The sequence below is a fragment of the Onychostoma macrolepis genome, chromosome 01, assembly GCF_012432095.1.
Source record: "Onychostoma macrolepis isolate SWU-2019 chromosome 01, ASM1243209v1, whole genome shotgun sequence".
Lineage (NCBI taxonomy): Eukaryota > Metazoa > Chordata > Actinopteri > Cypriniformes > Cyprinidae > Onychostoma > Onychostoma macrolepis.
In genome coordinates, this window is record NC_081155.1 from 45,026,736 (window position 1) to 45,054,238 (window position 27,503).

At 39.2% G+C, this 27,503-nt stretch overlaps 2 protein-coding genes across 4 annotated transcripts; both read right to left on the minus strand.

The window, feature by feature from the left end:
* Window positions 1-464: 464 nt before the first annotated feature.
* Window positions 465-11,377, minus strand: atp1a1a.1 (ATPase Na+/K+ transporting subunit alpha 1a, tandem duplicate 1). Of its 3 annotated transcripts, XM_058771975.1 has the most exons (23): window positions 11,195-11,377; window positions 9,492-9,619; window positions 6,877-6,996; window positions 6,714-6,773; window positions 6,402-6,605; window positions 6,202-6,315; window positions 5,874-6,008; window positions 5,662-5,779; window positions 5,310-5,578; window positions 4,922-5,230; window positions 4,384-4,518; window positions 4,109-4,304; window positions 3,855-4,030; window positions 3,614-3,750; window positions 3,376-3,526; window positions 2,910-3,078; window positions 2,672-2,826; window positions 2,462-2,585; window positions 1,715-1,860; window positions 1,489-1,619; window positions 1,303-1,404; window positions 927-1,018; window positions 465-705 (listed from the first exon to the last, which is right to left on the minus strand). In XM_058771975.1, exons 3-23 carry the CDS (start codon window positions 6,904-6,906, stop codon window positions 677-679), a joined length of 2,982 nt encoding a protein of 993 aa, XP_058627958.1. In that variant the 5' UTR covers window positions 6,907-6,996; window positions 9,492-9,619; window positions 11,195-11,377; the 3' UTR covers window positions 465-676. The 3 variants fall into 3 exon arrangements, with proteins under 3 accessions (XP_058627958.1, XP_058627949.1, XP_058627944.1); XM_058771966.1 differs by lacking the exon at window positions 9,492-9,619; XM_058771961.1 differs by lacking the exons at window positions 9,492-9,619; window positions 11,195-11,377 and having other exon boundaries at window positions 6,877-9,444.
* Window positions 11,378-13,217: 1,840 nt separating this feature from the next.
* atp1a1a.4 (ATPase Na+/K+ transporting subunit alpha 1a, tandem duplicate 4) lies at window positions 13,218-21,371 on the minus strand. The gene is given in 23 exon segments (XM_058771981.1): window positions 13,218-13,355; window positions 13,554-13,645; window positions 13,749-13,850; window positions 13,942-14,072; window positions 14,170-14,315; window positions 15,059-15,182; window positions 15,781-15,935; window positions 16,564-16,732; window positions 16,826-16,976; window positions 17,057-17,193; window positions 17,480-17,655; window positions 17,776-17,968; window positions 18,050-18,184; window positions 18,332-18,640; window positions 18,728-18,996; window positions 19,073-19,190; window positions 19,606-19,740; window positions 19,824-19,937; window positions 20,061-20,264; window positions 20,933-20,992; window positions 21,109-21,170; window positions 21,173-21,221; window positions 21,360-21,371. Coding segments are annotated over 23 exon segments (3,072 nt in total). The 3' UTR covers window positions 13,218-13,326.
* Window positions 21,372-27,503: the final 6,132 nt, after the last annotated feature.

Here is a 27,503-nt window from a genome sequence, read left to right on the forward strand (position 1 = left end):
AATGATGCATTTTTATGTTATTTTTCAGTAGCTGAGGCTGTTGAAACAGACAGGTTGGCAAGAATTTTTCTTTCCCGCCATTAACACTCATGCACAGATTTACGCAGTTTCCCTTAAAGTAATAAAACAATTATAATAATTTACCATGGTAACCACACCATAATTTTTTGCCAGACATCAGTTACTACGGTTAATGTTATTGGTTACTCTAAGAGCGTCTTACATTGCTTTAATGACATTCCATACATTTTTTGCTTTTACAGCAGTGACAATAAAAGCAGCAACAAAGACATTTTGGTGCATACTATGGTTACCATGGTACATTTTTATAAGGTTTCTAAAGGTAAAGCACCAGACAAACAGGGGCATTCAGGGCATGCACTCAAGCTCCGAGCACTTTCCAAATTAAAACAAATAAACAAACAAACTTGTGAATAAATGAAAAGCAAGGAATGACACAAACGTAGGACCTGACTGCAAGTTTATTTTTATATTACACTTTTAAAAACATGTATAAAATTGGTCCGGCTTCAGAAACAAGGCACGCAATGTCTTGGTTCACGATCTCAGTGTTTGTATCAAGCATTCCCTATATAAAAACATCCAAATTACTGAGGTTAAAATTCCGAGCAGCGAGACAACCATGCAAATAAACTTGTGATGCAGACTGGATGCTTTAATAGTAGGTCTCCCTCTCCACCCAACCTATGACAAAAATATAAAATTCAAATTAGTTCAGCAGGAGGTTTGCATGCATTGTACATGATCTGTATGCGCTGTTCAAAAGCAAATCAACTTTTTGTATCATGTTGTTACCCATGTAGACAAGTCAGCTCACTAGGTTTGGAACACAAGATCTACCAAATTATGCAAATAAAAATGATCTCCGCTGTTATGAGGGATGGTGCAATTAAATATTCTCTTACCTCCTGGGCTGCGTCGAATGATAAGTTTTCGGATTTCATCATAAATAAAGATGAGAAGTGAGTAGGGGAAGGCGCAGAACCACCAGTTTGGTCTGGAAAAGAAATGGTACCAAATTTAAATCAAGTGTCTTGTCATTTGTGACTATGTATGTTTTTACATAATTTTGTGACATTGTGAAGCACTTTGGGCAACCTGGTGTTGTATTAAACTGTGCTATATAAATAAACAAGAACAAGAACACCTGTTCTAGACAGCTGCATTATGCATTACATTAGCAATCAATTTTCCCAATAAACTCCCCTAAAAAAATACATTTCCCCTAAAAATTCATTAATCACATTCAGATTTTTCTTTACATAAACAGTAAAGCCTTACTTCAGTGGGTACATTCTGAGGGCAACATCCATGCCTGGGCAGTAGGACAGGAAAGCTGCAAGAGCTGTTTCTTCAAACAGTCCAAAGATGAGAATCTTATTCCTGCAAAGAACAGCAAACATGTAAGACTTCATATTGCTGTTTTGAGGCATTTGGATCTGGACGATTTATTGGCTGTTTACTTACTTCATTCCTTGCTGGAAGACAGAGTTTCTTCTGGTCTTGCAGATGATCAAATCGGCCCACTGTACAATTACAATACTGGTGAAGAAGGCTGTGTGGCATGTGAACTCCACAATCTTCCTCTGCTCGTACGTCTGAGATGGTCAAGAACACAACATAGAGATAAGGTGGTGAAAAAAATAAAATAAAAAAATAATTATATGCCCACTGGACTTTTGAAAACACTCACCCATTGTTGGCCGTAACTGTCTTCCAGGTCATTGACGTATCTGTCATCCCAAAACACACGAATGCCCAGCAATGACGACGGCAGGAAGCCATTTTCAGCCAAGATGACAAAATATGTGAAGAACCCAGCCAGAGCTTGAATCATACCTGTGGAGAAAGAAAAAGCAAGGAGATCCAATTATCCAACTCTACGCAACTGGCAGTAGAGATAATGGCCTGCAGATGACGACAGTTTATGCTGTTAAAGGAACACTACACTATTTTTGAAAATATGCTCATTTTCCAACTCCCCAAGTGTTAAACAGTTTAGTTTTACCGTTTTCGAATCCATTCAGCCGATCTCCGGGTCTGGCGGTAGCACTTTTAGCTGCAGCTTAGCATAGATCATTGAATCGGATTAGACCGTTAGCATCTTGCTCAAATGACCAGAGAGTTTCGATTTTTTTCCTATTTAAAGCTTGACTCTTCTGTGGTTACATCGCGTACTAAGACTGACGGAAAATTAAAAGTTGCGATTTTCTAGGCCGAGATGGCTAGGAACTATACACTCATTCCGGCGTAATAATCAAGGAACTTTGCTGCCATACCATGGGTGCAGCAGGCGCAATGATATTACGCAGCGTCTCTCACAAATATCTCCATGGTTGCAAGGCACGCTCCCTGTGCAAGCAGTGCTGCGTAATATCACAGGCAATGAGCCTATTTTCAAAAATAGTGGAGTGTTCCTTTAAGCATCTGAGACGCTTACCTATCTGACCATAGGCTATGCTAATCAGCCTCTCATTCACAAGTTTGTCCGTCTTAGGGTTTCTGGGTTGACGCTTCATGATGTCACTCTCAGCAGCTTCATAGGCCAACGAGATTGCAGGAACCTTGAAGATAAGGGGACAATAAGGTTTATTCAAGAACAAGAACAAAAATATCAGGCGATTAATTATTGGTCAAGTGTGGTGCTTACCATGTCAGTACCCAGGTCAATGCAAAGAATGGTGACGGTACCCAAAGGAAGAGGGATGTTGGCAATGATGAAGAGAAGGAAGGGGGTGATCTCCGGGATGTTACTGGTCAGTGTGTAGGCAATGGACTTCTTCAAGTTGTCAAAGATCAGACGGCCTAAAGTGGAAGATATGTTTGAGGACCAAGTCTCAAAGTAACCTTCAGAATTTTTCAGTCACGCAAGTTCTCAAAAAAAATACCTTCTTCTACTCCAGTGACAATTGAGGCAAAGTTGTCGTCCAGAAGAATCATGTCAGCAGCCTGTTTAGATACATCAGATCCAGCGATACCCATAGCCACACCAATATCAGCCTTCTTCAGAGCAGGAGAATCATTGACTCCATCACCGGTTACGGCTACAATGGCACCCTGTGGACAAACACAAATGAATGTAACGTCGTGTTGTGACACGTCTAAGTTGTTGTCCTAACCAGCTACGAACGCAACAAGCTGTTTTGTCAATCACTTGGTTTCTACTGCTGTTATGTCATGATGGGTAGCTGCGTATGCATTCAAAGCCCACTGATCCAAAACCTTCCTCCTCGTAACTTTATATGTTGCTCTAAACTTCTCACACTGCACCAGCCAAGTAAAGTACTTAACTCTTATCTTATCACAATGGCCTGGTTAATTTTTGTTTGATCTGATATCGTAAAGACGACTAACCTGTCTTTGGCAGCCTTCAACGATAATCAGCTTCTGCTGAGGAGACGTTCTGGCAAACACAATTTCTGTGTGATATTTCAAGACATCATCTAATTGCTCCGGGGACAGATCTTTCAGGTCACCACCATGGATCACACAAGCCTTGGCATCCCTTTAAAGAACGTTAGACGAAATGAAAACCTGGATGCAATAAATATCCAGCCAAAAACATCCAAATTGAGGAGGAAGAATCTGTTACCTTGGATTGACCTCATTAATAGGAATGTTCAAGCGGGCAGCAATGTCTTCAACGGTCTCGTTGCCCTCAGAGATGATACCCACTCCCTTGGCAATGGCCTTGGCTGTGATTGGATGATCACCAGTAACCATAATAACCTAAAAAAAAAAATAAAAAAAAAAAGATTTAGAATTATCAATTAGGACTCCTCTGGTTATTTCTTCAAAACAAGCAGCCGTTATTTGGATTGATTATGACGTACCTTGATTCCAGCGCTCCTACATTTGCCCACAGCATCTGGTACAGCGGCACGAGGAGGATCGATCATGGACATGAGGCCAATAAAGCACAAGTTCTCAGTGGGGAAGTTCACCTCTTCTGAATCAAACTGGAAGTCCTCAGGAAACTGTTCGTCAGGAAGGTTGAAGTGGCAAAATCCTGTGGAAAAACATGTTGATGGAAAGTGCAGAATGGAAACGCATTGTTTCAAAATACAATTTAAAACCACTAAGTTACCCAGTACTCTTTCTCCAAGGCCCCCAAGTTCCAAGTAGGCATTCTGGAAGGCGTCCTTCAACTCATCATCAAGTGGCTGCTCTTTTCCTTGGATCAAAATAGAGCTGCACCTGTCCAGGATCCTTTCAGGAGCACCTTTCATTACTAGCAGGTGAGTGGATTCTGTATTGCTGTTCGGGTTCTTATGGATGGAGAGCTAAAATAGTCCATAAACAGAAGATGTTAGACATCTGAAATTCATCCAAAGAGTTGGCCAACGCAGGAGATGGTTTTACCTGGTATTTATTGGTGGAGTTGAATGGGATCTCTGCAATCTTGTTGTATTTTTCTCTCATCTCTTTCACCGATCCACAGCAGAGCTCGATACACTTCAGCAGGGCAGATTCGGAGGCGTCACCAGCCACGTCTCTCTGAGAAAGGAAACAGGAAAGCATGAAAACAAGGAATGGTCTTAAGCAAGGACCAACAAACACGGTTGCATTTTAAAACAGACTGCTTAGATGTTCCAGGAAATGCAAGGTAATTTGAGGTAACGGTCCAACAAATTAGTCCCATTACAAAACAAGTCAAAGTGGGCAGAAATTGGAAGGTGTTTACAGGGAAACACTGTGTTCCAGTCAGAGGCTCTAGTGAGATCAAGGGGCTCAAAGAATCCCCAGAGGCAAACAGCCGAACTAAGCACAAGCAGACAAACATCACGAGCATGTAGTAAACAAGCATCAGATGGCATCAGCAACATGCAGAAACTACTTGTCAGACTTTGCAAGGGCTGGTAAATCTTTTGACAGACTTTCACAATGCATCAACACAGACCTTAAGAATTGGGACGTTTTCTTGTTCTGCAAGGAAGACGGCACGGTTGCAGAGACCAGCGACACGTGCGAGGGCGGCCCAAGTAGCAGAGCTCCTGTCAAAGGAGGTTCCACTCTGGTTCTCTGTGGTGTCCGCTTCATGAATCTGGTTGTCAAACCACATGTGAGCGACCGTCATTCGGTTCTGGGTCAGAGTTCCAGTCTTGTCAGAGCAGATGGTGGAGGTCGAGCCAAGAGTTTCCACAGCTTCTAGATTCTTCACCAGGCAGTTCTTCTTTGCCATGCGTTTGGCGGTCAGGGTCAAACACACCTTGAAAATAAAACAATGAGGTTTATCGGTCTTTGAGATTACAATTATTCCAAATTGTGGCAATTATTCTGACACTTACTGTTACAGTGGCCAGGAGACCCTCTGGCACATTAGCGACAATGATACCAATGAGGAAGATGACAGCTTCCAACCAAGAGTAGCCAAGGATCAGGGAGAGGATGAAGAAGGAGACACCCAGGAAGACGGCTACACCAGTGATAATGTGGATAAAGTGCTCAATCTCAATAGAGATGGGAGTGCGACCAACTTCAAGACCAGAAGCAAGAGTGGCAATACGACCCATGACAGTGCGGTCACCAGTGTTGATTACGATACCCCTGGCAGTGCCTGTAAGCAAAATAAGTCAACAGAAAATGTCAAATTTTAATTGTACTAAAATTTGACTTCCAAAAGACTGCTAGTTTTCATACCTTCAACACAGTTGGTAGAGAAAAATGCAATGTTCCTGGTCTCCAGTGGGTTTTCATTGGAGAAGTCAGGAGCACGAGTCTGAGGCTCAGATTCTCCAGTGAGGGAGGAGTTGTCCACCTGGAAACGACAAGATCATTTGTAAATCCTTGTAGACTTGAAACGTGCCATTGGAGAAGACATTTCACCATGATTTACGGCAATGGTATTTCACCTTGCATCCATGAGCAGAAATGATACGCAGATCAGCAGGAATTCTATCGCCACCTTTGACTTCCACAAGATCTCCAACCACAACTTCTTCAGCATTGATATTATTCTTCTCACCATCACGGATAACCAAGGCTTGCTACGTGACAGTGGAAATTCACTTAATATTATTGAGGAAAAGAAAAAGATCCTGATAGATAGATAGATAGATATATATATATATATATATATATATATATATATATATATATATATATATATATATATATATATATATATATATATATATATATATATATATATATATAAGTTTAAAGAATTATCATCAGTACCTGAGGGACAAGGTTCTTGAAGGAGTCCATGATCTTGGAGCTCTTGGCCTCTTGATAGTACGAGAAACATCCAGTGATCATCACGACAGCAGAGAGTACGATACCCAGATACAACTGCACAGGACAAAGGAGGAGAGGTGAGGAATACTGCTAAAACAACAACGTGATCTTAAGGAACACAAACAGGGTTTTCTCTTTACGTTATCATTGGCAGGTTCCTCCTCGGAGGCCGCCTGGATGCCGTAGGCAAGAAAACAAAGGATGGCTCCAATCCACAGGAGAGTTGAGAATCCTCCAAAGAGCTGCTTGCAGAACTTGACCCATTCTGGGGTTGTTGGAGGTGGAGTCAAAGCGTTGGGTCCATCACGCGCCAAGATCTCCTTAGAACGTGCGCCTGACAATCCCTGGAGAAAGTGATGGGTTAGATAATGAAGATCCAAACTGAGAGCTTTATGCCATTACACTTCTGTCAATAGTCTTTAATTTCAAATTCAATGCATAAACAGACGTACCCTGGTTAAATCAGTGCTGTATTTCCTGGTGAGCTCATCCAGGGACAGTTTGTGATCATCCTACAATGGCACAAAAAAAGAACATTGTACATCTCATTAAAGATTGCTACAATCACTGTGGGATTTGTCTTGCCAATAGGTGTTTTAAACTAAACTGACTCACCAAGTCCACCTCTTTTTTGAGTTCATCCATGTCTTTATCCTTCTCTTTCTTGCCCTTGGGCTTTGACTTCTTGCCCCCCTGCTCTGAGGTGGCTGCCAGCTCATATTGTTCTCGTCCTTCCTGTGGTGGAGCAAGCATAGAACAACCATTAAATCTCTTGTGCACGGTTTAATAATAGCATTTTTTCTTAAAAGGAATGCAAACTGCCTACATTTATTGATGGGTGTAGGTTTAAAAAGACTTGTAATGTAAATGCACAAAAAAGTGCTATTACCCAACTTATGAGTGTAAAAGATGTACATAAGTGTAAAATATTAGCAAGAGAGTAACAGAGTGCAGATTGCATGATCCCATGATAATGTGTAGTAATTAAAATTTAACTTGAAAAGCAATTAACCAAGTAACCTCTACTACTGTTAAGCAACAGTTCTTATTACAACTGAATTCTGTGAACACAATAGGTGACTCATTGCCTAACAAGCACGGGAGCTGTTAAATGAATCACTTAAGCATAGAGAATTTGATTGCTAGTTTGCATTTAAAATCTGATCGTCATTTTAAGTCAGTGAAGCAAACAACAGGCTCTTTGTTTGAAAAATGATGTGTCAATTTATCAAACCTGCAATTATATGTTTTTGTTCGATTTACTGAAAAAAGAAAAGCACCATAGCACATCATGCATGAGCATAAAAAAAAAAGTAAAGAAGCCTACATGGTTTCAGAAAATATCTAACAATTCAGTTCTTGTGACATCATCAACAGGCAATCAACATAAAATGACAGATTATATCATTTCGGTCTGACATTTGTTGCTACTGAAAAACTATTTTTAAAAAAAGTTAAGATTTTTCCATCAGCTTTGATGATTTCAGATCATCTTACAAAGACACAATATTTCTCTCTGCATCAAGCTTATATTATTTGCAGGTCAATCCATGTCCTGATATAAATCTACAAGCACACTGGAGTGGTTATTTTCTGTACATGAAAGCAACAGATGATGAAAGTGGCACTTGACACCTGTAGTGTCTGACTGAATATGGCAGCTTACTTCAGAGCTCTTTCACGTCTACGTATGCTGGTTTGCTTAAACGCTTAGTCATCACATCTAATATGCATATGAGCACTTTTCACATCTTGCACATGTGTGTGGAAAATGTCATAAGGTTGAGCCAGAGGGTGAAAGATAAATCAACCATGGCAGAACCTGCTCATAAATATTCATATTTGTGAGAGAATATTCTATCTGGACTTTATCAAATGAATAAAAATACTATTCTTCCAAGTTTTTTTTTAAAAATCTTGCACGCGAGGCAAAGTAATTTTGCTCAAGCATAACAGTGCTCTCATACTGGGACTTTGCCCTGTTGCCATTGGAAACAGAGCCACACCTCTAGACCCGTGAATGGGTTAAGTCACGTGTCAGGCCCAACTCTCTTTGTTTCAGAAGTGGCGAATGAACAGGGGAGGGTGAAAAAAAACATGGTGTACAAACTCCTCCACACTAGTCACAGGGCAATTGCTAAAGCTACAGCTTTTCATAAGCTCACTGTGGTTTAAGAGCATGGACAGAAAATGAACAAAAACATACAGTGGGGTCGAAATGTGAAATTACTTCGGCACAAAAATTGGGGTGAAAAGGTGGATTATAAAAAAAAAAAAAAAAACGGCACTCTTTAGAATGTCTTACACATTCATGAACAAAACCTGGCAATCATGTTCTCCAGCATGATTTGAGATGTTCCAAAGAGCATCTCTTGAGTTCCAACAGAAGACGACAATCTGACCACCTGTTCAGAGTCACATGATCAATGACACTTATTTACTTACATTTAACTAGTCACCTAGAGATAATAATATTTTCAAAATCCTCAAAGTGATAGAGGTTCAATGTGGTCTGGGACTTTTGGACCTTATTGCATTTCTAAAATGTCAAAATAAACATCCATGCATTTTGGAAAGCCATTTCTTTCTCACTTGGTGGTGGAAAATCAACAATCGCCTGGAGGTAAATGCATGTTACTATCTCATAGTTCACTGCACCAAAAAAGGTAAGGGGCCCTGAGACAGCCGTCGGGGTCGGTGAGGAGGGGTGGTCAGTCTCTGTCAGATGAGATTGTCAATGACAAAAGGTTTCACTAACACATAGTGACTGATGAATGGAAAGAATGTTAAACCCTTCGGAGACGGAGTGACAGTCTTAGATTATATACACCCTCAGGGGAGTGAGAACACAGCTGTGGTCAACACCTGATGCCGGTCCTAAAACACACAATATACTAACATTTCTGTATGAAATAATATTTTGCCCTTTAAAAAAAGTTTAATGTTTTTACAAACATTACTCTAAATATTTTCAGATTTGCATTCCTTTTCTAAGTCTATGGTGGCTACAGTGCTGGGTAATAAAACTATGGTAAACTGTATCATTTCTATGCAATATGTATGAATATTGTATCATGGCATTGGATGTTAACTCCAAGGTAGAAATTCAGTATTGAACTAGCAAATACATCATTTAGATTCTTATTTCAATATGACCCAGAAGAATTCTACATTGCAAAATACATGAAATGCTATCATTTCATATTAGTCTCTTGCACACAACAGCAAACCTATGTCAGCAGAGGCGAGACATCTGCCCCATTGCGGTGGGATTTGATGGGGCTGGGGGCGTAGCTCAATGCACCAAACCCCGATGAAACATCCGGATGGCTGTTTGCTCCCCATCACATGGAATACCCTGGGACCGAATGCATAATTTACATTTACACTGGTGCTCAGAGCCTCACATTAGGGAGTGGTATTCAGCTCTTATGCAATGCCACTGCATGCTGGAATCATATTAGGAGTTAATGAACCCTACAGGAAGCAAATCATAAGATTATGACTGAATGAGAAAGGAGAAACGAAAGAAAGCGGAATTTTATTGAAAAGCTAAGCATATCATGCAGCTAATGAGATATTTTACAGTTCCAGAATGTAATTTAATTACGATTAATGCATAATTCTGGACTGCGAGACGCAAAGACGTGTTTTCACAGCAGGTTAAGACTGTCAACCCTTTACTCAACAAACTCAGCCTGCTCCACTTCAAGATAACGATGACAAACAGACGCGATGATAACTAGTCCTCAAACCCGATACAACTTTATCATGTCAGACTACACCCTAAAACCAAACATGGTTTACTTCGCGCTACTGTACAGTCAAAAACATAACATGAACCACATTACTGCGTGAAAACGCCATGATACGCCAATAGCTTTAACTACACGACTTTACATTAAATGGTTAAGCACGGAAATTGTTTGTTTAGAGGTTTTAACCAGTTACACTACACAGACACACAGTTTTAAGTGAAATAGTTTAACGATGTGCGCCTCGGGGTAAGAAAAGTTAACTCTTTATCTTGTGGATTTTGTTTGCATGAATAGTTAAGATCATGTTTTAACAGTTAAACGACACCCCTCGAGATTTTCGTATCAAGAAGCGAACAGATATGGGATGATTTAATCAGGCTACATTAACAGCGTTTAGCTACTTAAAATAAAAATGTGAACAATTTTGAAATACGCGTCTCGTTCAATGTTTTAAACGGGACCTTTAGCCTCTGTAGTGTAATGGCTGTATGTAAAAATGGGTTGAACAGTTTATCTTGCGCATCTGGAGGTTTTACAGCAAATATTTAAAGTAAGCGCGTCGTTCATTCCTATGTTTACGCGGTAAAATGTGACACAATGTATCTCGTGGTTTCGTCACACTCGGAAACACTTTCTCGCGCCAACTAGAAACGTTCTGTCGTAATAGTTAAAGAGCTTGAAGATTTTTCTAAGAGCTGCTAAACATCAAAGGCACGCAAAGCTCTTATCTTGTTACAAACATGATTACTTCAGTTTTACAATGTAAAAGTCACGAGACTGACTGTATTTGTTTCGACAAACAGGCCATGCAACATCGCGGCCATAGAGGAGGAAGTTGTCTGATACATTCCTGAAATCTTTGTAGTGAACCAAGAACGTCTTAAAATGGAGTTTGACACTCTTTTAAAGCCACAGACTTAAAACCTGTTGCTCCATCCGAGAATGCAGACTTCATATGGTTTAGATGAGCCCTTATGCGCATTTCATTCAATTAAACGAACTAATTTGAATATTAAAACTGCGGAAGTCTCATACTCCGGGAAGCCATTCGGAAACAACTATTTACCAAACTAGTATTTTCAGTAACTCTAAAACCACCTGTTTAAACATAGAAACAATACTGAAAATTCCTAGACAGCCTTTAAGAATGAAACGACAAACACGTTCACACTTACTCCTCGTCCCATTTTGCTTCTTTTGATTAAAAACGACCACCTGGGTTTCCAAAAGAAATCCTAGCTTTCTTTAAAAACAACAAATTAAAAGTCCCCAATCCCGTTTGCTCTTTTTTTTCCTCGGTCACCGCTGGACGCGTCGCTCCAAGCCGCGTTGCAGTGTGAACACTCGAAGCTTACATATATATATCGTGTGGTTTTTCACTGTGACGTCTGCCTGGATTGTCATGGTAACGCGGAGGAAAGGGGCGTGGTCTGCAGGGGAGACAAGAGCGGGGCTGGGGGATTGTGTCAGACTTTCACCTCTGAACTTTGATCGTGTTAAATAATGTATCGCTTTTCTATATCAGTGCCGATTCCCTTTTGTGTTTGAGCTTATCTTTGTGAATTGCTGGTTGAGGAACTCTTTAAAGTTAATGTCCTGTTAGAAAATCCAGAAATTAGAAATTAAGCTCGTATATCCGTGTTTTAGAATGTGGTTTCTAGCTGGTCATTAACTTGACTGGACACCATGTTCCGAAAACCAGACCAGCAGTAAACCAGCGGGAGGTGGTCCAGTTCGTAGCTGGTTTATTGCTGGTCTATTAGCGTGATAACAAGCTTAGACCGTTTAGAAATAATTTCAAATATGATTTTCCAGTGTTAAATGGTCTCCTTAAGAGCACAGTTACGAAAGAACAATGTTTGACTGGAGTAACCTGGTTAAATTGTTTAGAAATTATTAAATTTATTAACATGGACTTGAGTTTAGAAAGCAAACGTAAGCATAGTTAAGGTGTTAATCAATATAAAAATCATGACTTGCTTGGTTTTTCATTGTTTTATAGCCTACATATTTCTCAGTATTAATTAAGTGTAGTTTTGTTGGAATAACAGCCTCGTGCTCACTGAAAATAATGCAAATATTGTTGCTTTTAGGCTTATTTTTAATAGGCTATCATGTGATTCACTATTATACTAGGATTTCTATCATTAGGATAATTTGAGCTCAATTTGAAACTAATTTTAGCACTATTCTATTGCGATCGTATTTCATGGTCATTATTTTCTTCTTTTTATGTTTTTCCAGATTATCCTCATTAGAGGGATTATGCTCGTTAAACGCATGTATGGTGTGTTGCTGATGATGGAAATTGACCAGTGCTGTTGAACCGGCGCCTGCTGGAGACTGCATCTTCAAAGCAGGAGAGCTAAAAATATCTTGAATTTTATTTACAAGCTGTGGGCTCTAGCCTATAAATGTGTTGTCATGGAAACTACCATGTCACCCCCTAATTTTAGACAAGAAGAATGCCCTCTAGTGGTAATAGTGAAATCTGATTATCCTGATCTTACAATGCCTATAAATATCACGTGCTGTACCTTTATCATGGCCAGGCTTTGCACATTTTCTAATATATATTTTAAATACTCGATGCTAAGTTTACTTTTGCATTTAAGATAGAGAGAGGGAAATGTTTCCCCTGTCTTTCCCCTTTCATCAAGTTTTAATTTTATATTTTAACACTTTAGATCTGAAGCCACTCCAACATTATTCAAAGAGCCCAGAGTTTGTTTTTATTTTTTTTAATGAAAATGTTACTTCTGCTTAATGAATTATAACTATTAGTAAGGATGTGACTCTGCTCTTTATTTTATTTTATTTTTGTATTTATTTTTTCGAAAATGTTGTTTATTCAAAACGTTCAGATTTCATTCGATTTGTTTACTTTGAGAGAGGTGATTGAAAATGTGTATTGAGATACATCAAAGACAATAATGAGTACAATGACGTCATCATCACAAGCGCTTTATATCATGGAGGAAGATCCAATCGACTTCTATTGTTCTTAAATTAATCTAATTACAGTAACCTCCACAGTTGGCATTTTTACAGTTAATTATTCAGTAAAGCAATTAAATCAATTTCCTTTGACCATGTATCCTGTCTAATGTCATTTTAAAAGTTTTACATTTTATATCTTTGTGGGGACCGATATTTTAATACAATAGATTGGTAGTGCATAATGAATACACAAACTCCTTCTAATTTGACATATTTATTGATTGAAAATGACCAGATTTTGTATCATTTTGAAAATATCAAAATGAATGTCTGCTCACATATGTTTGCAACAGAAAGTCTTCGTGTTTCAGTAGTATGTTTCTTTTTCCACCCAGCCTGAAACAAAACAGTATAGATATTAGAGCTAGTTCATTCACTGCAAAATAACAAAATACTGTTATGAAAGTTATCGCTATCGTAGACCCCATTCAAAACCCAGGTTTCCTCTTGGGAAACAGATACTTTAGCTTTAAAATGAAAACAAACATAGATGTTATCAACGTCAAAGACTGCCAACATCATATCTGTTATTACCTCCTGGGCTCCGCCTAAGGATGTATCTTCTAACTTCATCATAGACGAAGATGAGCAGTGAGTATGGGAAGGCACAGAACCACCAACATGGTCTAAAACATAATACCAATGTTCAATAGACATTTCAAGGTCAGCTAGAATAAAAATGAAATATCCCCATTTCTTGTGTGTAAAAGACTAGTTATGTCCACTTACTTGAGAGGATACATTCTCAAAGCAATGTCCATGCCTGGGCAGTAGGACAAGAAAGCTGCCAAAGCAGTTTCCTCAAACAGTCCAAAGATGAGGATTTTGTTTCTATGAAAGAAAAGTGGTGACATAGCTTTTAGAAACAGTCCTGTATAGCACATATTGCACAATTATATGGCTGGACACTTTGTTTACATACCTCATTCCCTGCTGTACGATGGAATTCCTCCTGGTCTTGCAGATGATCAGATCGGCCCACTGCACAATCACAATACTGGCGAAGAATGCTGTGTGGCATGTGTACTCCACAATCTTTCTGCGCTCATATGTCTGGAAGAATAAACAGAAGAGCAATATTTACATGACCGATACCTCACATTTGTTTGTATTATAAAAGGTTTTTGGTTTATACAGTTGTGACACCTACCCATTGCTGGCCATAGCTATCTTCCAAGTCGTTGAGATACTTATCGTCCCAGTTGACTCGAATTCCTATTAAATCGGAGGGCAGGAATCCATTCTCGGCAAGAATTACAAAGTAGGAAAAGAACCCCGCAACTGCTTGCATCATACCTAAAAATAAGTATGATGACATTACAATTAAGTGTTTGTTTTGTTTGTATGTATTTTTGTAATATACCCCTGTTGAAAAATCCTGTATATATGTATTGAAGCATGGCTGCTGGTTTGAGCTGGTTTAAGCTGGTCATGAGCTGGTTATGTGCTGGTCCTAAGCTGGTCCTGAGCAGGAGCTAGTTGCTTAGGACCAGCACGTGACCAGGTAAGAACCAGCTTAAACCAGCAACCATGCTTCAAAACATACCTAACCAGCATATGCTGGTTTTTTCAACAGGGACAGCATTTATATTTGACATTTTAGTATTCCAATTTAATTAATAGAGTTTCTTTACAATTAAAAACAGTAGGTGGCACTGTTTTTACTTCTCAGGCGAACTAAAGGCATGGCTGCAATAGCAATTATGAAGTTTCGTTGATTATATTGATGCACTGACTAAAGATATTCCTGGTCGGCATGCTTGCTGGCAGATTTATATACGCAGACGATTTAGTATTTCAAAGTATAGCCGTTAACCAGCATGGATCTCAAATGAAATAAAACAAAATAATATGTAACACAGATGCTTTTGCAGCTAGCCTGCTGCTGCAGTACGTTGAACTTTAATAATAATTCAGTTAAATGCTGTGCTAATTGTAAAATATTACATTAGAGTAGGCCTACTTGTTCAAAACCAGGTCAAAGAATGAACATAGTGCTAACAGTAAAGAATGTCTGTTTAGAATTACCATGCTCTTACCAATTTGACCGTAGGCCATACTGATGAGCCTCTCATTCACCAGTTTATCTGTTTTAGCGTTTCTGGGTTGTCTCTTCATGATGTCACTTTCAGCAGTTTCGTAGGCCAATGAGATAGCAGGAACCTGTGGAAACATTAAACAACAAATCAAAACCATTTCTTTAAATTTTTTACCATTTGGGGGAGCTCTCACAAAATTAAGGCTCAGCACATAGATCAAAGGTCACCCACTAAAGATAAAAGCATTGCTACCATGAACTGTTTGCTGTTTTCAGAATGGTCAAAATTAAAAAAAAAAAATTAAAAAAAGGTCAACAGCCAGTATGGCTAACACTGAATAAACATGCATTACTGTATGTGAAGAGTTGTATGTGATGAAAAGTCGTAGCTTTACACTAAATTATTCAAAGTATTTTTTTTCTGACCAGTAGGTGGCACTAAATACAAACTTACACAATAGCTGCAATTACAATTACAAAGTTTCATCGTATGCATCCTATCATTGCCAAGACAAGGCCAAACTTTGTGGTTGGACATGGTCTCAAGATTATCTGTACCAAAACTGTGGAAGATCAGTACCTTAGTTTGCTTTCAACACATTAAAGATGGTGGGAAAAAAAACATGATCCGATGAATCAGAAGAAAAAACTAAACTATAAAATAGATGTCTACATCCCTTCAGTGCTTGGCTCCTAATTCACATATTGTGTCCTTTCACCTACCATGTCAGTGCCCAGGTCAATGCAGAGAATGGTGACGGTGCCCAAAGGTAGAGGAATATTAGCAATGATGAACAAGAGGAAGGGTGAGATCTCAGGGATGTTGCTGGTCAGTGTGTAGGCAATGGACTTTTTCAAGTTGTCAAAGATCAGACGTCCTAAAGGTAAAGATAGATATGAGAATTAAGCGTCATAAGTTACCTTCATCATTCTTCAGTCATAGCCACAGCCATATCACCCTGCAGCCCAAGACTGGTTGTCCACTGAAGCTAAGCAGGGTTGAGCCTGGTCAGTACCTGGATGGGAGACCTCCTGGGAAAAACTAGGTTGCTGTTGGACAAGGTGGTAGTGAGGCCAGCGGGGGGTGCTCACCCTCTGGTTTGTGTGGGTCCTAATGCCCCAGTATAGTGACGGGGACACTATACTGTCAAAAAGCACCGTCTTTCGGATGAGACGTTAAACCGAGGCCCTGACTCTCTGTGGTCATTAAAAATCCCATGGCACTTCTCGTAAAAAAGAATAGGGGTGTAACCCTGGTGTCCTGGCCAAATTCCCGCCACTTGCCCTTGTCAATCATGGCCTCCTAATAATCCCCATCTACTTGATTGATCTCTCTCTCCTCGCCACCTGTAGCTGGTGTGTGGTGAATGCACACCCCAGAGGAGAGACACCCCACATGATTGTAAAGCGCTTTGGGTGTACAGCAATACACAATAAAGCGCTATATAAATGCCTAATTAATTAATTAATTCTTCAGTCAGTTAAGTTTTCAATAAAATGTCTCACCTTCTTCTACTCCAGTGACAATTGAGGCAAAGTTGTCATCCAGAAGGATCATGTCAGCAGCCTGTTTGGATACGTCAGATCCAGCGATACCCATAGCCACACCAATATCAGCCTTCTTCAGAGCAGGAGAATCATTGACTCCATCACCGGTTACGGCTACAATGGCACCCTTATGAGAGAAATAAAATGCATTAAAATGGTTCCTTCTGGGTAAAATCTTCTAGTATCAAATAGAATTGGACAGACAACTCCCTGGCATTACCTGTCGCTGACAACCTTCCACAATGATCAGCTTTTGTTGTGGAGAAGTTCTGGCAAACACAATTTCTGTATGGTGTTTCAGGATATCATCCAGCTCTTCTTCACTCATATTCTTCAGTTCTCCACCATGGACCACACAGGCCTTAGCATCTCTAGAGGTACACATTGTATTAGCAGACATCTAGAGCAAATTCAAAACTTGGTGAATAAATGTTTTGTTTGAGATGGATACCTTGGATTGACCTCTCCAACAGGGATGTTTAAACGAGCAGCAATGTCTTCCACAGTCTCATTGCCTTCAGAGATGATGCCAACACCCTTTGCAATAGCCTTAGCTGTAATTGGATGGTCTCCAGTAACCATGATAACCTGTAATTGAAGATTCTGAATTATAATTTGATTAACTGATTGTACATGCAACAAGTATAAACAAAATTGAATATGCTGCAGCAAAGGTGCGACATATTCAAACAATGGATCTTGAACCAATAACAAGTTATTGATTCAAGACCCATTACAAATAGTCTTAGCTGTAATTGGATGGTCACAAGTAACCTGTGATAGAAGACATAGATGCTTGATCATATGATTCATTTAATTCAATAAAGGTATAATATAATCAAGCCATCAGTCTTGAATCAAGGTGAAACAACACCTTGATTCCAGCACTCCTGCACTTGCCCACAGCATCAGGTACAGCTGCACGAGGAGGATCGATCATGGACATGAGGCCAACAAAACACAGGTTCTCAGTGGGGAAGTTCACTTCATCGGTATCGAATGCAAAACCCTCAGGGAACTGGTCATCAGGGAGATTAAATTGGCAGAAGCCTATGAGAGAGATCACAGAATTATTCATGTGTTGTAATTTACCATTCTCTGTATTCATAATCTTCTGTAGCCATAAATTCAATTCTTATCCCAAAGAAGAACTTCAAAAGGTGGCTTTACCCAGCACTCTTTCTCCAAGACCTCCCAGTTCTACATAGGCATTTTGGAAAGCATCTTTCATTTCATCATCCAAAGGCTGCTCTTTTCCTTGAATCAAAATAGTAGAGCATCGATCCAGGATTCTCTCAGGAGCTCCCTTCATCACCAGAAGGTGCTTAGACTCTGATGAATTGGGATTCTTGTGGACTGAGAGCTAGAAAAGGCATATTATGGGCTGTTAGGATGACCAGTCAAATCCACATCTCATCTCCAAAGTACACCTCAACAAAAATACCTGGTACTTGTTGGTGGAGTTGAAAGGGATTTCAGAAATCTTTGTGTACTTCTCTCTCATTTCAGTGACTGAACCACAGCACAGCTCAATACACTTCAACAGGGCAGACTCTGAGGCATCACCAGCTGTGTCCCGCTGCAAAAGATTGATTTATTTTCTTAACTGATTGTGTCTTGATGGACATTTGCTGATGAACTTATACAAGTCACTCTATAAAGGTAAATCATCTACATATTTCCATAAATGTTTTAAAGTATAAAATATTAAGAAGCTCAAGCACACCTTAAGGATTGGCACATTGTTTTGATCAGCAAGGAAGACGGCACGGTTGCACAAGCCAGCGATACGTGCGAGGGCGGCCCAAGTAGCCGAGCTCCTGTCAAAGGAGGCTCCACTTTGGTTCTCTGTGGTGTCTGCTTCATGAATCTGGTTGTCAAACCACATGTGAGCGACGGTCATTCGGTTCTGGGTCAAAGTTCCAGTTTTGTCAGAGCAGATGGTGGAGGTCGAGCCAAGAGTCTCCACGGCTTCAAGATTCTTCACCAGGCAGTTCTTCTTTGCCATACGTTTGGCAGTCAGAGTTAGACACACCTACATGAAGTTACAAGTTAAGTAATAATTATTGGCTCAAGTGAAGTGTACTTTGGCTCTAGAAGTGTACTTTGAACTCTGACTTACAGTAACTGTGGCAAGGAGACCTTCAGGTACATTAGCGACAATGATACCAATCAGGAAGATGACAGCTTCCAACCACCCATATCCAAGAATCAAGGAAAGAATGAAGAAGCTGACACCCAGGAAGACAGCTACACCAGTGATGATGTGAATGAAGTGCTCAATCTCTTTAGCAATTGGTGTCTGTCCACAATCCAGACTGGAGGCTAGAGTGGCGATGCGACCCATGACAGTACGGTCACCGGTGTTGATGACAATCCCTCTGGCACTTCCTATTGAAAAATGAAACTTCAATTACAAAATTCTGACTTTTTTATCCAATATACCTCATCTGTTTTATCTCTGTACCTTCAACACAGTTAGTAGAGAAGAAGGCAATATTTCTCGTCTCCAGGGGGTTTTCATTGGAGAAGTCAGGAGTACGAGTCTGGGGCTCAGATTCACCAGTGAGTGAAGAGTTGTCCACCTGGAAAGGAAGAAAGGAAGAATACCATGAATATTCATAGATATTGGTTCAGGATTGCTGGTTAGTACCAGTTTGGTGTTGGTCTAGCTCTGGGGTGTTCAATACCCTTCAATCCCAAATTTAAGCTAAACTCTGAGTCTGTATAGGACATTGGTCCTCCAGGAGCAGGTTTAGACAGCCCTGGCTTTGGCCGCCTTGCTGGTATACCAGCATAAACAACCTGTTCACCAACAAAACATGGCTTGACTTGTTGACCAAAAGAAATTACTCTACTTAAGAAGCCTGTTTAATGGGGACACCAAAACACCCGCATCCCATTCTGGTGACCAACATCCAAAATGCAACATAACTATGCCAGTCTTTTCAAAAGTGGGAGTATGTTACTCTTGCCATTCTTTTGCACTTTAGGTCTCACCTTGCATCCATGCGCAGTGATGATACGAAGATCAGCTGGGATTCTGTCTCCACCTTTGACCTCCACAAGATCACCAGCAACTACCTCCTCTGCATTGATACTCTTTCTCTCTCCATCACGCACAACCAGGGCTTGCTACAAAACCAAAATGTATTAGAATGAAGTTTTTGTGTGAGAGATGACAGTGTTTTATCAGAATATTTTTTACATTTCATTACCTGAGGTACAAGGTTCTTAAAAGATTCCATAATTTTAGAGCTCTTGGCCTCTTGGTAGTATGAGAAGCATCCTGTTATTATGACAACAGCAGCAAGCACAATTCCCAGGTACAGCTGGAAAATCAAACAGGTTCACAGTGGGGCTAATTATGCTGTTGGAAATTATGTGATTCACTATGTTTGTTGCCATATTAACTATTTATGCATAAATAAGTGAAGGTTTTTGCTCTATCGTACATTGTCATTTGCGGGTTCGTCTTCAGAGGCAGCCTGGATTCCGTATGCCAGGAAACAAAGGATTGCACCAATCCACAGCAGCGTTGAGAACCCACCAAAGAGCTGTTTGCAGAACTTGACCCATTCTGGAGTCGTAGGAGGTGGTGTCAGGGCATTTGGCCCATCACGAGCTAAGATCTCCTTCGCACGGGAAGAAGACAAGCCCTGCCAGCAATGATAAAAATTAAGTCAACAATTAGTTAAACAATGTTGCAGAGTGAGTGAAACTTGAAACAGTGGTTGTGGATGTCAGACCTAAAAAATATAAACATAAATATGAGACTTCAAGGAGATATTGTGGAGTAACGGAAAGGGGGAATGTTGTCCTTGAGGTGTTAGAGCTTTTTGAAGGTCAGGGTGGGGCAGAGGATTTGGTCCAGTTAGGGGGTGGAGCTAATGGCAATGACGCACTCACCTATGTCCAGGTTCGCTCCAGGACATTTAGCAATAATTCAGTTCAAATAATATTATGCATATAGGCTTCAGATCTATAGCTTACATATAAAAGTTGCACGCACTGGTATTAAAACTTTTCCATTACAACATATAATCGACTGTTTCCGTTACATAATAATTAGACCTTGAACATACCTGCTGGTAAACCTCTTCCACAGACACCATTTATTATTTTTGAAATAAAAGTGCTTTGATTTGACAGAAAAGACATTGCGAGATTAAAAATCCAAGATTTCAATGATTTTAAATTAGGTTACCAGCCTTTCTTTTCAAAGGGAGATAATAACAACAATCATTTATGTCCATCTAAGAAGATAAAACATTCATATGAATCATCTTAGATGCATTATGTTTCCCAAATGTGTCACAAAACTCACCCTGGTCAGGTCGGTTCCATATTTGCGGTGAAGCTCGTCCATTGTCAACTTGTGGTCGTCCTGCAGAAACAAAAAGAGCCTTGAAATCTCAGTTCACCACAGAACTGATTACTGTTAAATGGTGTATTTTAATTCTATGTGCATTTTCTAAATGTCTTCATATATTAATTTCGCACCAGATCCACTTCTTTTTTGAGGTCGTCCATGTCTTGCTGCTTTCTTTTCCCTTTTTTTGGCTTTTGGCTCCATCTTCTGAAGTTGCCGCCAATTTGTACTTATCGTTCCCCGTCTATCAAAAATAACAATACTTAGCATATGCAACAAACACATTACCTGAACAAGAGACGAGAGAGAAAAAAATGGAACAACAAATGCAAATGTGGAATGAAACTGGAAGTATAATTTAATATAGCCATGGTCCACTCACTCCAAGCCCCATTTTCCTTGTTTAATCCAATTTAAACTCTGCAGCTTTTGGGTCTTAGATGTCGTAGTTCTCCTGAAAGCCTCTCCGGAGACAAAAAGCTCCTGTATGTCCAAGTCAGGTTCACAAAATTTATACCCTGCCAACTCACCTGTTTCAAGGAGGAGATTAGGGAGGAGTTTGGCTGCTGTCATGGAGCTTTAACATTTATTCAACCTTCATCCGAAAAGGTAGGTCATGTCATTGACACCTAGTTGAGGAACTAGCTTACTCAATATTTGAGAAGACCTGTGGTAGTTTGCACATAATTGATTAGCATTAGAAAAGCCTTTCATGTGCTCTGATTTGTCTTCAACATTAAGTTTCTCTGCACATATAAATCATTTATTTATCTGGCACCACCTGATTTTTATGACTTCTCCATTTCAAAGGTAAGTGATGAATGACTGTGCAAATTGTGTCCTTTGGCATTCAACACCAAGTAATAAATCTGATAAAAATCAATCTACGCTTGTGCACGGCCACAATCATATCTTAAGAATTCTGAATGCAAGTTTGGCATACGTTTTGTCCGTGTTTTGTAAACGTCTCGCTATCTTTTCTCTGTCAACAATGGATTAAGTTTAGTCCATATTTATGCTTTTCAACAGCATGCCACCACTTAAACGTTTGTGAGCATGGATTACACATTTCTTTTTGAGTTTGCATCCATTTGTTTGGTAAATACTCCAGGAAAACCAGGATCAGCTGGTGCTGCAGCTCAGAGAGGCTTGTGAATGAGGAAGACGGGAATGAACTTTGAGGATATTCAAGGTGACATCAGGGTTGTGGGAATGTCAACAGTGACGATCAGCCTCTCTGACAGTCGTAACCGATTCAAGCAGAAATCGATGTTGCTGGGTTTTATGGTTTCATTTTAATATTTTTTTCCTCATAAAGGTCTGGCATTTATTAACTTGGGATCATGAAATGGCACTTTAAAGCAGCTACCCGACCTGTTTTAAGGAAGCAGTCCAGTCTCTGAAAGGAAACATTATATTCTAAAGTAGGCGGTCTGGGACTTGGCAAGCGACCGCCCTTGCGTTACTCAGAATTCAGGTGAATAATACGGAGTTTGTTACTTTGCAAGAAACAAATGCACTAGACCATTTTAGTCATTTGAAATTGCAATGCCTGGATCAAATCACACAAAGTAATAGCTAATAATATACCCTTAAACTGTGAAAACTATCATTTAGTAAACCGGTTCCAGTGCTTCATCCCATAATTGCTGTGTCTGATCCAGGGTTTATTCTCAGAAAGAAAGGACAATTTGTTATAGTCTCTCAGTGTGCAGAGAAATGTGAAGGGGGAAGGGGCTCATACTGTATCTGACACACATGATTACAGCAGGGGCTCTATGGACGTGAGCAGAAATGGCAAACAAGATCTTCAGCTCTCTTAAAGGAGGAAAATGCCAGCTTATGCATTTTTGTCAATAAATGCCTGACCCATGCATAATATAATATACAGGTGCATCTCAATAAATTAGAATGCCGTGGAAAAGTTCATTTATTTCAGTAATTCAACTCAAATTGTGAAACTTGTGTATTAAATAAATTCAATGCACACAAACTGAAGTAGTTTAAGTCTTTTAATTGTGATGATTTTGGCTCACATTTAACAAAAACCCACCAATTCACTATCTCAACAAATTAGAATACTTTATAAGACCAATAAAAAAAACATTTGTAGTGAACTGTTGGCCTTCTGGAAAGTATGTTCATTTACTGTATACTGTATGTACTCAATACATGGTAGGGGCTCCTTTTGCTTTGACAGTGGCCTTCAGCTCATCTGCATTTTTTGGTCTCTTGTTTCTCATTTTCCTCTTGACAATACTCCATAGATTCTCTCTGGGGTTCAGGTCAGGCGAGTTTGCTGGCCAGTCAAGCACACCAACACCATGGTCATTTAACCAAATTTGGTGCTTTTGGCAGTGTGGGCAGGTGCCAAATCCTGCTGGAAAATGAAATCAGCATCTTTAAAAAGCTGGTCAGCAGAAGGAAGCATGAAGTGCTCCAAAATGTCTTGGTAAATGGGTGCAGTGACTTTGGTTGTCAAAAAACACAATGGACCAACACCAGCAGATGACATTGCACCCCATCATCACAGACTGTGGAAACTTAACACTGGACTTCAAGCAACTTGGGCTATGAGCTTCTCCACCCTTCCTCCAGACTCAAGGACCTTGGTTTCCAAAAGAAATACAAAACTTGCTCTCATCTCAAAAGAGGACTTTGGACCACTGGGCAACAGTCCAGTTCTTCTCCTTAGCCCAGGTAAGACGCCTCTGACGTTGTCTGTGGTTCAGGAGTGGCTTAACAAGAGGAATACGACAACTGTAGCCAAATTCCTCGACACGTCTGTGTGTGGTGGCTCTTGATGCCTTGACCCCAGCCTCAGTCCATTCCTTGTGAAGTTCACCCAAATTCTTGAATCGATTTTGCTTGACAATCCTCATAAGGCTGCGGTTCTCTCGGTTGGTTGTGCATCTTTTTCCTTCCACTCAACTTTCTGTTAACATGCTTGGATACAGCACTCTGTGAACAGCCAGCTTCTTTGGCAATGAATGTTTGTGGCTTACCCTCCTTGTGAAGGGTGTCAATGATTGTCTTCTGGACAACTGTCAGATCAGCAGTCTTCCCCATGATTGTGTAGCCTAGTGAACCAAACTGAGAGACCATTTTGAAGGCTCAGGAAACCTTTGCAGGTGTTTTGAGTTGATTAGCTCATTTGCATGTCACCATATTCTAATTTGTTGAGAGTGAATTGGTGGGTTTTTGTTAAATGTGAGCCAAAATCATCACAATTAAAAGAACCAAAGACTTAAACTACTTCAGTCTGTGTGCATTGAATTTATTTAATACACAAGTTTCACAATTTTAGTTGAATTACTGAAATAAATGAACTTTTCCACGACATTCTAATTTATTCAGATGCACCTGTAATATAATAGCATTCTTCTGGCCAAATATATATTTATTGTTGTGAACAGCATGAAATAAGTAAAAGACATGCATTTTAGAGTACATTTTAAAGTAAAAGGTCCAAATTTTACAGTTTGCAAATTCAAGTGCACCTCATTGGCAATACACACATGCATACATATATAATATATAATGTTCTGGCAAGGTTCTCTAAAAGTTCAGAACAAATGTTCTTCCGGCAATGTTAATATAACGTTTCTATCTTCTCTTTAACAATGTTCTCAAAATGTTAACACAAAAACGTTATTTATACATGTTCATGAAACATTTCATTTCTAAAAACGTTTCAGTTGAATGTTCATCTAATGATTTTAAATGTTACAACTTGGTTTCGGAATGTTCAGGTAACATTCAAAAGTAACATTCCGCTAATGTTTGCAAAATTATAAAATGGAATGTTCCTTTAATGTTCACTTTTGAATGTTGATGAACATTCGGAAATAACATTTTCATAAAGTAATGCTAATGTTAGTAAAACATTTGAGCATAGTTTTGATGTCAGTGTCACATGATCCTTCAGAAATCATTCTAATATGCTGATTTACTGCTCAAGAAACATTTCTGAATATTATTAATGTTGAAAACAGTTGTGCTGCTTCATATTTCTGTGGAAACTATGAGTTATATATATATATATATATATATATATATATATAATTTTCAGTTTGCAGTCTTTCTGCAGTTTCTTTATTTTCACAGTATGGATGTCAGTGTTGTAAGTGTGCTCTTGGGAGCTGCTCATCACTGTGCAGTAAGGACTGTGGAGTGTCTCTAAGAGCTCTCGTTCTCTCAGGCACGCAGCTATGAGCACGGAGGGAAATGTCAGCCACAGACGCTGGGAGAGAGAGAGAGAAGAGAGAGAGGCAACAGATCAACAGAATAATAAACATGACAACTGTGAAAGAAGGCAGTGTCTCCATCTTGCACAGCTCTCTGTGTAGAACACTGCAGAAAGCAGCAAGAATCTGATTTAGAAAATAGTTGTCACTTCTAGTATGTCAGTACAATTCAGTGTCGTTGTAAAGGTCTATTCATTTTCAGGAATAGTTGGGCCGAAAAAGAAAATTCATTTACTCACCCTCATGCCATTCTAAACCTATATGACTATCTTGACACAGAAAGTGAATTGAGGCGTGTCTATCAATGTATGATAACAGTAGTCAATCTAACTTGTTTGCAGTATTCTTGGTCTCCAAAAGCTTGAAAAATATATTAAAAAAATTAAATTAATTAAATTAAATTAATTAAGTCATTATTGGTGGTGGTATCACAACATAATATAATATAATTAATATAATATAATTAATATAATTAATATAATATAATATAATATAATATAATATTTTTTTCTGTCCAAAATGGTTGAAATAAATATATTTTCCAAATATATATATATATATATATATATATATATATATATATATATATATATATATAATCACAATTTAGTAAAAAAAAAAAAATTTAATATGCATATACAATATAGGCCATAGGCTATACACATTTTCACTAAATTCATGAAAATATTCTTGAAATACACACACACACACACACACACACACACACACACACACACACATATATATATATATATTATTTTATTTTTATTTATTTTGTTGTTGTTGTTGTTGTTTGTTTGTTTTCATAGCTACTATGAATGACTACCATCAACAGTTTGGTCAACTGATTCTTCAATTAATAATTTTATAAATAATAATTTAAATTTTTGGGTGAACTAACCTTGCACACTTAACAAATTAATTCTGTGATTCTGGCCAAAATATGGTTGTTGTTGTTGTTGTTATCATGAATGATAACAATGAATCTAGCATCAGTGCCAAAAACAGCCTCACATTACCTACTACTTGAGTTAAAAAAGAACTAATATTATAAACCAGACAGATGTGTCTTTAAATAGTGATTACATGAGCAGTGTTCAGCAACTGTAAACAACTAAGCTCTTTAATAATATGTTTAGCTTCATGTTGACTCGTTCGAATCACACTCGTCACACTCTGCACATTCATCAGCTGACACAGTTTTTTGTGCAATTTGTGAGTTTTGGGTGTGCTTCTCCTTTAAAACGTCCATTTCTAAGGCACCTGTAATCACATCCCCCCCAGACTGCCAGTTTTTCCTCTGGGAATGGTCAGGTTACGAGGCCCTGGAGGAATCTCAGCACATGCTGTCCTCTCCGGAGACCGGGATCATTCAGCCGAGCTGCTCGCTCACATAAGGGATATTATTGTGTGTGTGAGGCTCAGCATGTGAGAGACCATTGTTCCCAAACCAGAGCAATGTAGAGGAGAGGGAGAGGAGCTTTACCTAACAGAGTCGCAGAGATCCGCGTCTCCAGGGCTCAGGTTACCAGACATCACCCCGCCTCCGTCTGCCCATTTGTCCCTGAACAGAATTTTCCACTCGTCTTTTCCTGGGAAGACACCTACATTCATCCGCTCCTCATCCTCTCATTATACGCTCGCCTATAGCAAAAATAGACACTAATTGTGAGGAATGGTGTGCTGCACGTGTAAACACAGAAGTGCAGTGAATAACTTCTCCTTAGAAAAGCCTCCAGAAAAGTCAAACAAAGCACATTGTTTTATCTGGTTCACTGTAACACGAAAGATATGTTGCGTAAGGCTAAATTACATCTGGCCTCTTGCTGCACACAAACATCTTTTCAATAATTATACCTTTTAAGCAAAACAATTAAAATGTCTTGTGACTGTGTATTTTGACCTAAAAGTAAGCCCTAAAATCCTTAACCAGCAATTGCCCATATAAACTAACATCCAAAAGTTTGGGGTCAGTAAGATATATATATATATATATATATATATATATATATATATATATTAAAACTTAAACTAGGGTTTTATTTCAGAATCAAATCCTGCCTTTCATTTGAATCTAGAAAAAGGCTGGTTGATGCTACTTTTATGTCTATAATTGACTATGGTGATGTCTTGCATGCATGCTTCGTCTCAAAGTTTGCATGCACTGGACACTGTATACCATGGAGCTCTGAGGTTCATCACTGGTTTTAAAGTCCTCACTCACCACTGTGAAATGTATGAATGTGTTGGATGGCCTTCTCTATCAACGCGAAGACTTC